Raw genomic sequence first — 16176 nt, forward strand, 5'->3', positions numbered from 1 at the left:
TTTATCAACACTGAATTAACCCACAGTGGTACTTTTTTTTTGGGGGGGGGGGGTTCTCTTACTGTGTTTTTTATTTTGGGGGTATACAATTAAATTGAGCCTCTGTTATGGTATTTTAAAAAAAGTTTCCTTGCAGTTTGCACAGATTTCACTCTTGGCACTGTACATTTTAATTTCTGTTTAACCCCCTCATTTTTTGTGTAGTTCCCCTTTCTGAAATTAAATGCTCCAGTGCTGCTCTGGTGTGGGGTTTTTCCCATCACAGGGATATGAAACTAATTATACTATGATTGCTATTTGTAAGCAGTCCAGCTATAGTCACCTGTTGGAGCAGATCCTATGCTCCGCTTAAGACTAAATCAAGAATTGCCTCTCCTATTGTGGGTTCCAGAACCAGTTGCTCAAGAAACAGTCATTTAACATGTCAAGAAACTTTATCTCTGCATCCCATCCTGCGGTCACATGTCCCTAGTCAACATGAAATAGTTGAAATTCCCTCATTATTACTGAATTTTATTTTTACAGCTTCTGTAATCTCCCTTAGTATATCACAGTCATCTGGTCAGATGATCAATAATATGTCCCTACTGCTAATTTTTATTATTTGAACATGGATTTACTATCTATAGAAATTCTATGGAACAGTTTGGTTCATTTAAGATTTGAACTTTGGAAAGGACTTGGAAGATATTAACTCATAATTTATGAGTAAAGTAGTAATGAAATATTGTAGTGTATGAAATATTGTATGCAGTATATGAAATATTGCTACCTTGCACCATTACAAGAGCTTACATTGTGGTTCTTATGGGACAAGTAACTTAAAATGGCCTGGGAATATGTTTGCTGTATCACAATAATTTCCAGATTTGATGTGTTCAGATAAATGCTTTTCCTGACTATCAACCCTGACGTCTGATACTGAAAGTGGGTTCTTTCCTTTTTGTGTGCCACAGACACCCTTAATAATACACCTGTATTAATTCAATTCATTTCAAATTAAGCCTCCACTACAGCCCCTCTGAAGGCATAATTTGGCCTGTAATAAATTACTTATTTTATATTTGGTAGTGTATACATTTGTGCAATATGACTGTAAATGTAGTTGTAGATACCATCATTTCCTAATGTGCATACAGGAATCTTTGAGTTTGCTGAGGCATGCATCATTAATGTCTCATAGTTAACAGATTATTACATGGGCGGTGGGGATAAAGGGAGAAGAAAAAGCATTAAGATTGCAAAGCCAAACACTCAAAAGATGGGAAAGAACAGAATTCCTCAGTTTGCTCCATCTAAAAAGGAGCTTCACGCACAGGGCTGCCTCTTTTAAATCCTTCTGCCTATACATTTTCCAGGGGATGACTCAGCATTGCCAGGCTGGTACTTTGTCCCATTTTGCAGCAGTTTTCCTCCCACAGCAGAACTGACAGCTTTGCAGGGCCCATGGGCAAGACCAGGGAGGCTTTGCTCTATGCCCCTTGAAGAGCTGAGTCCTAAGGTGGAAGGGACAAGGCTGGGGCTAGGCAGCCCTCAGCACTGACCAGAGAGTGGCTTGCCTCCTCCATGCAGTCCTTAGTACTGCCCAAAAAGTGCTGCATGGTAGCAATTTAAAGGGCTTGGGGTTCAGGGCAGTTGCCCCCTCCCCCTCTTGTCCCATTGGTGGATCTGTCCTACCCTCCTCCTCCCTCCTAGGGTTGCCAAATGGCTTAACTAAAAATACCGAACAGCCCCCCACCCCCCAAAAAAACTGTGAAAAAATTCTGTTGGGGAAAATAATGGGGGGAGGAGGGCAAAGTTGTTGAGCAAAAAAAAAAATTTTTTTTTAAATAAAAATCATCATGGCCCATTGTTTTTCTGCCAGCCACAAGACAAGCTCCTGCAGAACCAGGTAGGCAGGAGGGGGGTTGGACAGGCCTGGGTCTGGTTGCTGAGCGTATCATAGGGTTGCCTGGTGTCTGGTATTTTTGCCTCATGGCAGGGGGAAAAAAATCAGAAAATACCGGACATTTTAGGCGTCGAGTATTTTCTGAATTTTTTTACCAGACAGGAGGCGAAAATACTGGACTGTCCGGGTCAGTACCAGACACCTGGCAACCCTACTCCCTCCCCCCTATAAAGCACTGTTTATTTTTTCATTCAGCCAGGGACACAAATTCCCAACCCATTTAAAGATTCATCGTGGTCCTTTGCAGCAAGCCTTACTAAACCTGTACTGAATACAGAAATAACAATTTTCTTACAGGCTTTGCTATGCAATAATACCATCACAATATCTGAGTGTCTCACAGATGTTTTTAGGGGTCTTGTGAAGAAAAATGTATTAAGGGTGAGGAAGTGGTATTTTTTTCAAAGGTAGGGTGGGGATAGATTAGAAAGCCAAACTTGTCAATTGTATACTGATTTTTCATACCCAACTTGAGATGTTTACTCCTTGATTTTTTTTTAGAGTATTTAATGTTTTGATAGCATGTTGTGTACTCAGAAAAAACCAGCCCCCATTCACTTCAGTGGGAATTGAGTGTTAAAAATTTTAGGTAAATTGGTCCCTAAATGCCTTAAGTTGGGTACTAGTAAATGAAGCACACATTTAGCAGCCACATATGAAAATCTTGCTTTTAGATGTCTCGCCCAACATCACTTAGAAACTTTGTGGTATGGGCAAGAATCCAATATATTGTCCAGGCTGTCATTCAGTTGTATTTAGTTTCTCATCTTGCAGTCCCCTGTCACATTCACTATCTAGATTCTAACTCCCTCAACAGAAATAGTAGGTGGTCGGAAATGGCCTAATTCACTAAAGAACTCTGATTCATCCCAAAAGCAGGATCCATTCTTTGCATTGTTTTAGTTCTGCAGTCCTTCATGCTGAGTAACTACTTTTTTGAATATAAAGAGTTTTGAATTTTTATTTGTGTCTTTGTCAGAGGTTCAGAAACATAGTTATTAATAGTAGACTTCCGATAATCTGGAACCTATGGGACCTAGGTGGTGCCGGATTATCAGATATGCCGGAGTATCAGGAGGTACTATAAGCTGGTTATGTATATACTATATACAGTATATACTGTATATAAAGTGTTCTTAACCCTTTTTATTGTAATACAGTATACTGTAATATTTTAGGTTTTTTAACCCTTTTTTACCCTTTTCGCTCAGTTCAGCTGCTGCCACTGTTACCTTGTGACTCATTTTTTGCCGAAGCTCACTCACTAGGCTCTTGCCATTTTGATGCCAGACTATCAGGACTGCCGGACTCTTGGATGCCAGACTATTGGAGTTTTACTGTAGTCTGTTTTATTTAGTCAACACAAAGGAAAAGCCACTTCTAAGGCTACTGTTGCCAGATAAATGAGTGCATCTGTCTAGCCTAGGATCAAGCTAATCATCTTTGTGCCCTGATTATCAGATCATGTGTCTAGAGGTACCTCCAAATCTTGGGCAATGAAGGCTGAGGCATCTGTTATAGAAGTATATAAGACTGCTCAGATACTTTTATTATGTACTAACAGATAGACCTTCTGAACACTTAGAGTGTCTCCTTTGGTCAAAGGATGCTACAGGCAGCACATTAAAGTAAGCCTTTGTCTAGGGAAGCAGCTTGCTATGTCCCCCAGTTATCTCGTCTGCCTTTGCATAGGATGGGAGAGAAGCAAGGAGAATTATTTTCTTGTAATTATCTTTGTCAGCCTTCTCTTTTCCCATACTTTATCCCTCCTATTGTCTCTCCAGTCTGATTCTTTCTATTCTCTCACTTAGTTTTAAAAATAAAGACAAAAAATAGGGAGAAAGGGGAGAGGCTTGACTGGACCATATATAGGGGACTCACAATCACAAACATTTTGCTTCCTTGCTTCCTAGGAAATTTTTTGTATTGTCTTTCCATATATTGAGTGAGTGACTATGGATGTGTTTGTGAGTGTGAGAGAGAGAGAAAAACTATGGATATGAGTGTGTGGGTGTGGGCAGGGAATTATTTATTCATATTAAGGAAAAAATGAACACTGAGAAGCTAAATGAGTTTCCAAAGACACCAATGAGTCCTAGGAGTGGCAAATAAAACCTTGTTCCTGATTTCCAGCCATTTGTTCAGTATTCTAAACCGCAGCTAATTCCCCACCTCCACAACATGGTGCAATGCAAGCAGGTGGGTTGATCTGGAGTGGAGAATTCATGGTGTGTCTGTTTTTAAATATACAGGCAGTCCCCGAGTTACGCGGATCCGACTTATGTCGGATCCGCAGTTACGAATGGGGATTTTCTCGCCCTGGAGGACTGGAGCGGCGGGATGCCTGGTCCCGCCGCCCGCCTCCTCCAGGGCGAGAAAAGCTGCTCAGTGTCTCCCTGGTCTGCTGGGGGAGCCAGCAGACTAGGGAGACGCGGAGCAAAGCGGCGGAGGACCCGGGCCGGACCCGCGGCGCTGATCTGGAAGCTGATCAGCTGGAAGCGTCTGCAGACCAGGGAGACGCTGAGTAAAGCGGCGGAGGACCCGGGGCTGGACCGCGGCGCTGATCTGGAAGTGCTGCGGTCTGGCCTGGGTCCTCCGCCGCTTTGCTCCGCGTCTCCCTGGTCTGCTGGGGGGGGGGGGAAGGGAGGGAGAACGCAGCTAGTGCCCCCCCCCAGCAGACCAGGGAGACGTGGAGCAAAGCCCGGGGCCTGTGGTAGAGCAGGTGGGGCGCTGCCAGTTGGTCCCGCAGCACCGCTCCTTGGCGCTACTGGACCAACCCAGCAGCACCCCAGCTGCTCTGCCCCAGGCGTCCCCAAGTCAGCCGCTGCTGAAACTGACCAGCGGCTGACTACAGGAAGCCCGAGGCAGAGTTGCTCTGCCCTGGGCTTCCTGGAATCAGCTGCTGATCAGTTTCAGCAGCAGCTGACTTGGACGCCTGGGGTTCTTAAGTTGAATCTGTATGTAAGTCGGAACTGGCATCCAGATTCAGCCGCTGTTGAAACTGATCAGCTTCAGCAGCGGCTGAATCTGGATGCCAGTTCCGACTTACATACAGATTCAACTTAAGAACAAACCTACAGTCCCTATCTTGTACGTAACCCCGGGGACTGCCTGTATTATAAAGATATCCAAGAGACCTCCATTCCTGACTTGCTTTAAAATATAATTATAGGGGCTTTCCCCTCTTACTTTTGAAATTTGTGTTCATTCATCAGCTGGTAAATTAATCTATACCCTTTCATAAAACTTGAATCTCTATGCTCAGAAAAACTTTTGAAGACATATCTATTCTGTGAAACTTCTCAGCTGTAATAACCACTATCCTTTCTGTGTTTATTTTGTCTTGTGTTTTGTGTTGTTCTGCCTGCTCACACCTTTAATATGTAAGCTTTTCTGGACCGAAGCCACTAAATGTCTGATATACCCAATTTTTATATATGTATAGCTAAGTGTATGTTGTCACTGTGTAAATAATATTAATGCCGTATACATTCCATGTATCATAAATAAATAGAACTCTTTGAGGGGTTTTTTTAAGCAGGAAAATTAGGTAGAGACCATCTCTGACTACTTATCAGGATGCTATATTTTCCAACTCTAAATTTTGATCTAAAAAGCACTCTATACTTTGTGTGAAAACCTGACCAGGACATTTCATACATGGAAAGTCCAAATCTTTCCACTACCTTGCTCCTTGTGGCACCATTTGACCTTCTGCAAAATGGCGATAAAACATTAACAAATCACAATTGTACTTTTTTGTACTCAGTTTGAACAGTTGTAAATGACTATCCAAGTTGTCATGGCACTAGATAACAAGTATGATGTCTTTCTTTTTCCTGTGTAACCCAGTTAAGATATTCCTGAGGAGTGAATGATGAGGGAACAGACGTTTCCATACATTGAGTTTGCTGGTGTTAATTTTCACCAAGATAAACTTTTCTGAATTTACATTTGAGGGTAAAGCTACTTTAGATAATCTTAAGTTTATTGTATGTCTGCTGCTTTTTGAACCTGTGTGTATATATATGTATATTGCTTGATGGCTGTAACACAAGCTCTGAAAACCTCCAGCTGTTCTTCCTTATGGCCAGCAAAGTTCAGGGAGTTAATTCACCAAAATAATAGACTTTGTTAAATTAGATTTTATCGCTATTAATAAAAGGTCATTTTAAAATATTTATACAGTTAACAGCAGGAACTCTGTTGCTGAAACCAACTATTTTACCTTGCTATGCTTTCCTCTGATATGTGACTTCATTTACTTATGGGGGTCCCCCTTCCTTTTTTTTGGTTTCAGATGCGAGTGTCTCTCTGGTTTATGTGGTTTCCCCGTGTGCGAGGCAGGCTCCATTCCCCAGATAGTCTCACGTGGAGATGGAACACCCGGCAAGTGCTGTGATGTCTTTGAATGTGTCAATGGTATGTGAAGTTTTTATTGTACATGGAGAGGATGATTTATACATCTTTAGAAAGTGTGGGTATTTGAACATGCAATCCAGGAATTTGGAAAACAATTTCCTCAAGGGCTGTTCAAGATAAAAACACATCTAAATACTGTAATGCGGCAAAATTACATTAGAAAGAAGTCAATTTCTTAACCTTTTATATTCACTGCACACCTTCCCCATCCTGAATTTGTTGGATCTTTTAAATGTAAATTTAGAACACAATTGGAATTGACATTCAAGATCTTCTTTGCCAATACTAAATACCATGCTCCTTTAAAATGTAGGCAGTTTTGTTACTGACAGTCTTAAGTGTTGCAAGATAATTCTAAAGACAAATATACTCTTTGAGCAATTTAAGAAAACTTTTGAAGACGCATATATTCCTAAAGCAGCTTAAACTAACTCTCATTCTAATTCCATTCAAAACTAAAGTTTAGAGAAGACATTTTCTGAATAACTTGAATATTTTATACTTGAGCTACTGTGCTTCACAAATATTGTACATGATCATGGGGATGGATGCTTTTCAATGGATGGTGGTGTTGTGAAAGAGGAGTGTTACAGTGGGTCACAAGATGGGAAGTATCTCAGGTGAATGCTCAAATGGATAATGATATTGTGGTGTCTGTAAAAGTACATTGTCCCATATTTATCTGTACCTGTACATCTGGCATATGCTTGAGACAGCCCTTATTTCTGAATTCTTGTGCAGTATATGCATACCAAAAATGTTTTGAGTAATTGTTGTGATAGTACAAACAGCTTAAAGGTTGATTAAATAATTAAAATGTAGTAAGTAGCAAATAGTTAGCATCTTTACTGTGATAATAGTAGGAGAATATATGAAATATATAAGACGAGCTTTTCTTATGTCCATGAAAAAATTTACCATTGAAAGTAACTGATGATCTGAAAAAAAACTCAGTTGTAGGAATAAGACAGTATACTCTGACAAGATAAATGTAAACCATCTCATTTATTTACTGCCTCATACATAGCTTGTCGCATATTCAACTGGCTTCCTGTTCCATAATCCTTAAAACAACTTTCTCATTTTTGAAAACCTGAGTACTTGATTTAACCATATAACATAAGGCAGAATTTGATTCATCATTCACTATAGCACCTTGATGACTAAGAAATATTGAGCTAGTTTCAGACATGTGTTCATAGATGTAATTTATAGACACTCTTACATAAACTCCTAAGGCTTAAGAACACTTTGTGACTACTGTGGACCTATTTATATCTCATTCTCAGTGTGTAAGATAGTCTGAGTTGTTACAACATATGTTCCATGAGACTGAAAAGCAGGTTTAAGAAGGTATAAGTTAATAGGAACTGTTTTTGTTACATCATCTATTCCTACTTTATTCTGAAATGTATGTCCATGGTATTTTACTTCCCAAGAGAGGCAAGATTTTCCTCAGGCGCTACTTAAAAATCTTTATTATGCTGATTTCATGCAGTTGACTATGGTCTTGAGATTATACCATTACTTCCTTATCTATAGCATTGCCTTACTTTAAAGACTAACAAGATAGTTTATTAGGTGATGAGCTTTCGTGGGGCAGACCCACTTCTTCAGATCATGTTCTGAAAGTGAATTGGCATGACCATTATATAACAGAGGGATACAATGAAAAAAGTAAAAAAATTGCAAACTTTTTTACTTTTTTCATTGTATCCTTCTGCTATATAATGGCCATGCCAATTCGCTTTCAGAATATAATCTGAAGAAGTGGGTCTGCCCCACGAAAGCTCATCACCTAATAAACTATCTTGTTAGTCTTTAAAGTGCTACATTACTGCTTTTTTTGTTTTGTTTTACCAAGTTCAGACTAACATGGCTACCTCTCTTACTATTTTGCCTTACTGTTTACCCTAAGATATTCTGAAGGTACAACTCTTTTTTTCCCCTTGTTCCTCAGATTTACCCATTGCAATCTTACCTAAATGAAGCAAAATGCAGGACAATGTAGCACTTTAAAGACTAACAAGATGGTTTATTAGATGATGAGCTTTCGTGGGCCAGACCCACTTCCTCAGATCAAATAGTGGAAGAAAATAGTCACAACCATATATACCAAAGGATACAATTAAAAAAAATGGACACATATGAAAAGGACAAATCACATTTCAGAACAGGAGGGGGACGCGGGGGGGGGGGAGGAAGGAAGGTAAGTGTCTGTGAATTGATGATATTAGAGGTAGGGAGAGTGGGATGTTTGTGAGTTAATGGTATTAGAGGTGATAATTGGGGAAGCTATCTTGGTAATGGGTAAGATAGCTTGAGTGTTTGTTCATTCCTTTTTGGAGAGTGTCGAATTTTAACATGAATGACAGTTCAGAGGATTCCCTTTCAAGTGCAGATGTAAAAGGTCTTTGTAGCAGAATGCAGGTGGTTAAGTCATTGAGGGTATGTCTACACTACAGAGTTAGTTCGAACTAACTTTCATAGGCGCTATACTAGCGCTCCGCTAGTTCGAACTTAATTCGGGGGAGATTCCTGAATCTGCACCGTCCTTTGTGGGTGATGAATCTGAGGAACTGTCCCGGATTGAAGTGTCATTAGAGGAGGTTTTGGAACAAATAGAAAAACTCAATGTTAACAAATCTCTGGGACCGGAAGGCATTCATCCAAGGGTTCTAAATGAACTTAAATGGGAAATTGCTGAGCTATTATCTGTGGTTTGTAACCTATCCTTTAAATCGGCTTCCGTACCTAATGACTGGAAGGTAGCCAATGTGACACCAATATTTAAAAAGGGCTCTAGAGGCGATCCTGGCAATTACAGACCGGTAAGTCTAACTTCAGTACCGGGCAAATTAGTCGAAACAATAGTAAAGAATAAAATTGTGAAGCATGTAGAAGAACATAATTTGTTGGACAAAAGTCAACATGGTTTCTGTAAAGGGAAATCCTGTCTTACTAATCTATTAGAGTTCTTTGAAGGGGTTAACAAACATGCGGACAAGGGGGATCCAGTAGATATAGTATACTTGGATTTTCAGAAAGCCTTTGACAAGGTCCCTCACCAAAGGCTCTTGTGTAAATTACATGGCCATGGGATAAGAGGGAAGGTCCTTTCTTGGATTGAGAATTGGCTAAAAGACAGGAAACAAAGGGTAGGAATAAATGGTAAATTTTCAGATTGGAGAGGGGTAACTAGTGGTGTCCCCCAAGGGTCAGTCCTGGGACCAATCCTTTTCAACTTATTCATAAATGATCTGGAGAAAGGGGTAAGCAGTGATGTAGTAAAGTTTGCAGATGATACCAAACTGTTTAGGATAGTCAAGACAGAAGCAGACTGTGAGGGACTCCAAGAAGATCTCACCAAACTGAGTGATTGGGCAACAAAATGGCAAATGAAATTTAATGTGGATAAGTGTAAAGTAATGCACATTGGGAAAAATAACCCCAACTATACGTACAGTATGATGGGGGCTAATTTGGCTACGACAAATCAGGAAAGAGATCTTGGAGTTATCGTGGACAGTTCTCTGAAAACTTTCACACAGAGTGCAGCGGCGGTCAAAAAGGCAAATAGGATGCTAGGAATTATTAGGAAAGGGATAGAAAATAAGACCCAGAACATCTTACTGCCCCTGTATAAAACTATGGTACGCCCACATCTTGAATACTGTGTACAGATGTGGTCTCCTCACCTCAAAAAAGATATTTTGGCCTTGGAAAGGATTCAGAAAAGGGCAACTAAAATGATTAGGGGTTTGGAACGGGTCCCATATGAGGAGAGGCTAAAGAGACTGGGACTTTTCAGTTTAGAAAAGAGGAAACTGAGGGGGGATATGATAGAGGTCTATAAAATCATGAGTGGTGTGGAGAGGGCGGATAAAGAAAAGTTATTTATTAGTTCCCATAATAAAAGAACTAGAGGACACCAAATGAAATTAATGGGTAGCAGGTTTAAAACTAATAAAAGACCGTTCTTCTTCACACAGCGTGTAGTCAACCTGTGGAACTCCTTGCCAGAGGAGGCTGTGAAGGCTAGGACTATAATAGAGTTTAAAGAGAAGCTGGATAAATTCATGGAGGTTAGGTCCATAAAAGGCTATTCACCAGGGGATAAAATGGTGTCCTTGGCCTCTGTTTGTCAGAGGCTGGAGAGGGATGGCAGGAGACAAATCGCGTGATCATTGTCTTCGGTCAACCCTCTCCGGGGTACCTGGTGCTGGCCACTGTCGGTAGACAGGATACTGGGCTAGATGGACCTTTGGTCTGACCCAGTACGGCTGTTCTTATGTTCTTATGTAATTCGAACTAGCGGAGAGCTTAGTTCGAACTAGGTAATCCTCATTTTACGAGGATTAAGCCTAGTTCGAACTAGCTAGTTCGAATTAAGGGGTGTGTAGCCCCTTAATTCGAACTAGTGGGAGGCTAACCCTCCCCAGCTTTCCCTGGTGGCCACTCTGGCCAACACCAGGGAAACTCTATTGCCCCCATCCCGGCCCCGGACTCCTTAAAGGAGAACGGGCTGGCTACAGTGCCCGTGCCAGGTGCAAGCCTGCCAGCACCCAGCCAGCAGACCCTGCACCTGGCACGGCTCGAGCCAGCCACCCGATGCCCCCCAGCCCTCCCCCTCCTCCCGGGACCAGGCTGGCAGCTCCCGGGAGCTTGCCCGGGACCGCAAGAGGCGGGCACCCGCCTGGGCTAGTGCGGACATCGTGGACCTCGTCCACGATCTCCGCACTAGGCACAGGAAAGTGGCCGTCTAGGGCAGGAGAGCTGCTAGCCTGGCCACCCAGGAGCAGGTGTGCATGAAAATCAAGGGGGTCCACTGAGACCCCCGACCCTGAGCCCTGAGCTTACAATGGCCGTCCTGGGTCAGACCAAAGGTCCATCTAGCCCAGTAGCCTGTCTGCCAACAGCGGCCACCCCTAGGGACCTTGGAGGGGATGGACCGAAGACAGTGACCAAGCCATTTGTCTCGTGCCATCCCTCTCCAGCCTTCCACAAACCTTGGGCAGGGACACCACTCCTACCCTCTGGCTAATAGCACTCCATGGACCCAACCTCCATGACTTGATCTCACGTCCCTTTAAACTCTGTTCTAGTTCTAGCCTTCACAGCCTCCTGCATCAAGGAGTTCTACAGGTTGACTCTTTGCTTTGTGAAGAACAACTTTCTGTTACTAGTTTGAAGCCTGCTACCCATTCCTTTCTTTGGTGTCCTCTAGTCCTTCTGTATGGGAACTCATGAAGAACTTTTCTGTATGCACCCTCTCCACCCAACTCCTGCTTTTAGAGACCTCTATCCTGTCCCCCCTCCGTCTCCTCTTTTCTAAGCTGAAAAGTCCCAGTCTCTTTAGCCTCTCTTCATATGGGACCTGTTCCAAACCCCTCATCATTGTAGTTGCCCTCCCCTCTCCCACCCTCTCTCTTCCCCTCTTCCACCTCCTTTTCCCAGTCTCCCCCAGTTTTGTTCAATAAAGACAGATTCCATTTTTGAACACAATTGTCCTTTATTTTGTACATCAGGAAGGGGGGCTAGGGAAGGGTAAGTGGAAGGAGGTGAGGGAGGAATGGGGTACGAGCCCCCGATGGGGAGGACTGGGCTGGCTTTGCGGGTTTCTGGGGGTGGAAGCTCTCCTGCAGCCCCCCAATTGCCTCCTCTCCCCAGATGGCAGCCTGCGGCAAGTGCAGCCGGTCTGATGGCCGAGTGCTGTGATGTGCCCTGTGTGGGCACTCCAAGCCAGGACTGGTTTGCAAGCGGGGCACCCCTGAGAACTGTCTGTCCGGGGTGGGGGTCGGGTCCCTTTAAGTGCAGCCCTCGGCTAGCCTGAGACAGCATCTCCATGCTCTAAGTCCTCCTCTGATGCCCTGCCGGCACTGCTTCCGGCTATCCTTAAGCCCAGTTCAGGGTCCACTTAATGTGGACATGCTAGTTCGAATTAGCAAAACGCTAATTCGAACTAGTTTTTAGTTCTAGACGCGTTAGTTCGAATTAGCTTAGTTCGAATTAACTAATTCGAACTAAGTTATTTCGAATTAGCGCTGTAGTGTAGATGTACCTTGAGAGAGTGTCCTTTCTGGTTAAAATGGGAAGAAACTGTTTTTTCTTTGTGATCTTGTCTGATATCCGTTTTGTGGGCATTAATCCTTTGGCGAAGTGTCTGAGATGTTTGTCCAATGTACATAGCAGACGGACACTTTCGGCACATGATAGCATAGATTATATTTCTGGATGCGCAGGAATATGTGTTCTTGATCTTATAACTCACTTGGTTAGGTCCAATAATGGTATCAGCAGAATGAATATGTGGACAAAGCTGGCAACGGGGTTTGTTGCAAGGGAAGATACCAGGGTTGGTTGTATCCTTTGGTATATATGGTTGTGACTATTTTCTTCCACTATTTGATCTGAGGAAGTGGGTCTGGCCCACGAAAGCTCATCATCTAATAAACCATCTTGTTAGTCTTTAAAGTGCTACATTGTCCTGCATTTTGCTTCAGCTACCCCAGACTAACACGGCTACATTTCTATCACTTATCTAAATGAGTTATTGAACTTTGGCTTTCACATACTCTGTTAATGAAGGTTTAATTTAATGAATCATCTTGCCATTAGCACTGAGATTGGAGGTGCACCTCTGTCTAATAAGCCAATCACGTCACAAAACATCTGCTTAGAAAGGGTGGCTTTAAGGAAGTAGATGTCAGCCTCAGAGAGTTGGAGAATTACTTTGCTAGGGGCGTAAAATTACTACGTAGCAGCTTATCTCATACATGGATATCAGTCATCAAAGGAGAGGAACAGAAAGTGAGTCACCTGGGGTAGGAGCAGGTGGGACAGGAGCCACCAATTCCAGGAAAAAACCAGAGGAGAGGTCAGAGGAGAGAAGAGACATTTCCAGTAGGAAGGAAAACATAGATGTCGTGAAAATGGGATCTTGTATGGCATTGTTACAAGCTTGGTCTAGAAGGTAACTGCTTAGATATAATATGCTTTGGTAAGATATTTCAAATTAGTACTTTGACATTCTGATTAAAATTATCATTGTACAATATCAATAAAACATGCATTAAAAAATTAAAAACTTGGTAGATAATTGATAGCTCTTGACAAGCAGTTGTCAGTAGGGAATTCTCATTGAAATAGGGTGTTTTTAGTGGGGTTCTGCAGCGATTAGTTCTAGGCCTATCTCTATAGAACATTTTTATTAATGAGCTGTAAGTAAATATGAAATCACTGCTGATTAAAATTTGTGAATGTCACAATATTGGTGGAGTTGTAAATAATGACAGGAAACTCACACACAATGCTCACTTAATAAGTCGTGATAATACATCTTTGAACAAAGAATGCATGCTGTGCCTACAGAATGGAGGGATGTAATCCTGAAAAATAGTGGTTTCATAATTACTCAACAAGAAGGCCCAGTGTTATACCATGCCCTCACCCCCAAAAAAACCCTCAACAAAAACAGCCAACCCTAAAAACAGCCAACCAAACAATATCAACATGGTTCTTGGATGTACAAACAAGCGTGTAAGAGTAGAGAGTTGATTTGACCTCTGTGTAAGGCATTTGTGAAGTCTTGAAGTGTGCATACATTTTTGGTACCCACATTTTAAAAATAATTTGAAAATTTAGGGTGTAGAAAGGATCCACACACAAAAATTCAACGGCTGGGGAAAATACATTACAGCAAGACATTGAAAAGGGTAATCTATTTTGCTTAGTAAAAAGAAAATTGAGATGTTACTTTATAGTGGAGCAGTAGTCACACAGGAAGAAAATGGGGTAGCAGAGGACTCTAATGTCACAGGGAAAAGTAGAACAGGAACTAATGGGAAGCTGAAGCCATACAAATGAGAAATAAAGCATGAATGTGTAAAAGTGAAGGTGATGAACTATTGGAACAAAGTATAAAGGGAGCTGATGGTAAATCTATCTTTTGTGTCTTTTTACATCAAGATGCCTTCATGCATTTTATAGTCAAACACAAGTTATTGGGCTCAACTGAAGGGTAATAGATGAGGTTCTCTGGCCTATGCGGAAGGTCAGATTAGACGATATAATGGTCTCTTTTGACCTTAAAATCTATAAACGCCATCATGGGGATAGAAGTATGTCAAGGGGGACATAAGCAGAGTTCCACCACAATATTTTTCCACATTTCATGACACCAGTTGGTGGTAGCATGTGGGACAAGGAAAGAACAAACGCTGAACTTGGCAAAAGTGTACCTAAAAAATGGTATCACTACTTGCATTACATTGACCTTATGCGTTGTCCCAATGCTCAGAATCTGCAAAGACAATAAGGTCACACAGGTTTTCTTCATGGTACTGCTGTGTCTGTCACTGAAGATTTAATTTTGTACTGGCAGCTAAGGAAGACTTAATTACCCTAGTGAACACTAATAGCCCAAGCAATTTAGGTCGTTGTACGCTTCTTTTCTTTCTCTCTCTGATTGTATAGAGCTGAAAAACACTTTCTTGCTGAAGAAATTACATCTTGTATGTTACTCTTTCCCAATTTGGCAAGATCTCGAAAGCAGTAAATTCCCTTTGTTTTGACAACACTGAACACATTTTTTTCCAATACCAAATAGAGATGGCCCAAAGTCACATTGTGTTAATTCTTGTACAGCAGGAAATATGTTGCAGAAAGCAGGACTGTTTCACAAACTGCCCGTACAGTATGAAGTGACACTTGTCAGTTGTGCTGTGAAGGTGCCTATTTCCATCATGTTACCTATGTATTGTATTTTTGGAAAGTAATGAATAGCAAGGACCTGTGTCAGGTGACCTAATTATTATGGTTCCTTTAACACTAAAGGACCCAAATGCCACATTGGCACATACAGAAGCATACTTATGACTGCTTGCTTTTGAGTACTGTACAAGTCTTGGATATCTTTCTACACCTCTATTAGTGATGGATTTTACTATTTCACCATTCAAAATGCCTCCATCAGGGAGTGTTTATATTGCATGTGGTCCTACATTCTTAAGTGCATTTTGCACCATATATTCACAGAAGAATTTTACAAGTGCTTGTTTGTTGCCACATTTGGAATCAATTTCCATGGAGACACAGGGCATCCACCAGTTAGTTGTTTTTTCCTGTATCTAGCCTTAGATTCAGTCTGATATTTTTCTTTCTGCAGGTTATTGTTGCCATATCTATCAAAGACTTGAATTACAGAATTAGCTTTGTGTCTGAGCGTTCTAGGACCTGCCTCAAGTACTCTGTAGCCAGTTCATCAAATGTGTGGAATGTGTCTCCAGGCGTTATTTATATGACAGCCATAGCATCTGTGGTACACATTGTGCTTTCCTTTTTGCATGCACTCAGCTCAAAGATTCTTTCAGGCTGATGTTCTCAGTCTTTCATCAGCCTAGAAGAGGGACATAGGCACAGCAGCACCTGAGTGACTGAAATATCATATCTGGATCTTTGTAAGGACAGGGCTCTGCAGAAAACAATTTCTGGAGTGAAAGCTGCTATGATTGTTCCTTCCTCGCCAGACTTCAATTTGGTGGTTCTGGCCATGTCAGCAAATCTTTTGGTGGCAGATTTCTTGACTGGGCTGACAAAGGTACATCTTCCATCAGAATGAAGTGCACATCTGATAAATCTTTTCATTTGTTCTTCACCAACTTCTGCTTTTTTCAGTAGAAACTCTTGTACATCTGATGATATATACAGACCAGTGCATAAGTCGATAAGCACCTCTGGATGTGGTTTTGGGCCAAATTAATTTATTGTATTGTTGATTATATGGTTAATAAGACCTGTAAAATCTT

At 41.7% G+C, this 16176-nt stretch overlaps 1 protein-coding gene across 3 annotated transcripts in view; it reads left to right on the forward strand.

Annotated features, from left to right (window-relative positions):
* The window catches only part of CRIM1 (cysteine rich transmembrane BMP regulator 1), a 327869-nt gene that overhangs the window by 167863 nt on the left and 143830 nt on the right, over positions 1–16176 (forward strand). For 2 of the 3 annotated variants that reach the window (XM_075924932.2, XM_075924933.2), the window contains one exon: positions 6249–6370. The exons of the other annotated variant lie outside the window; for it this stretch is intronic. In XM_075924932.2, the coding sequence (XP_075781047.1) occupies positions 6249–6370 (122 nt within the window). The remainder of the gene's footprint in view (positions 1–6248; positions 6371–16176) is intronic. 3 annotated transcript variants of the gene reach the window in all.

Source organism: Pelodiscus sinensis, chromosome 3, assembly GCF_052426305.1.
Source record: "Pelodiscus sinensis isolate ZL-2025 chromosome 3, ASM5242630v1, whole genome shotgun sequence".
Lineage (NCBI taxonomy): Eukaryota > Metazoa > Chordata > Testudines > Trionychidae > Pelodiscus > Pelodiscus sinensis.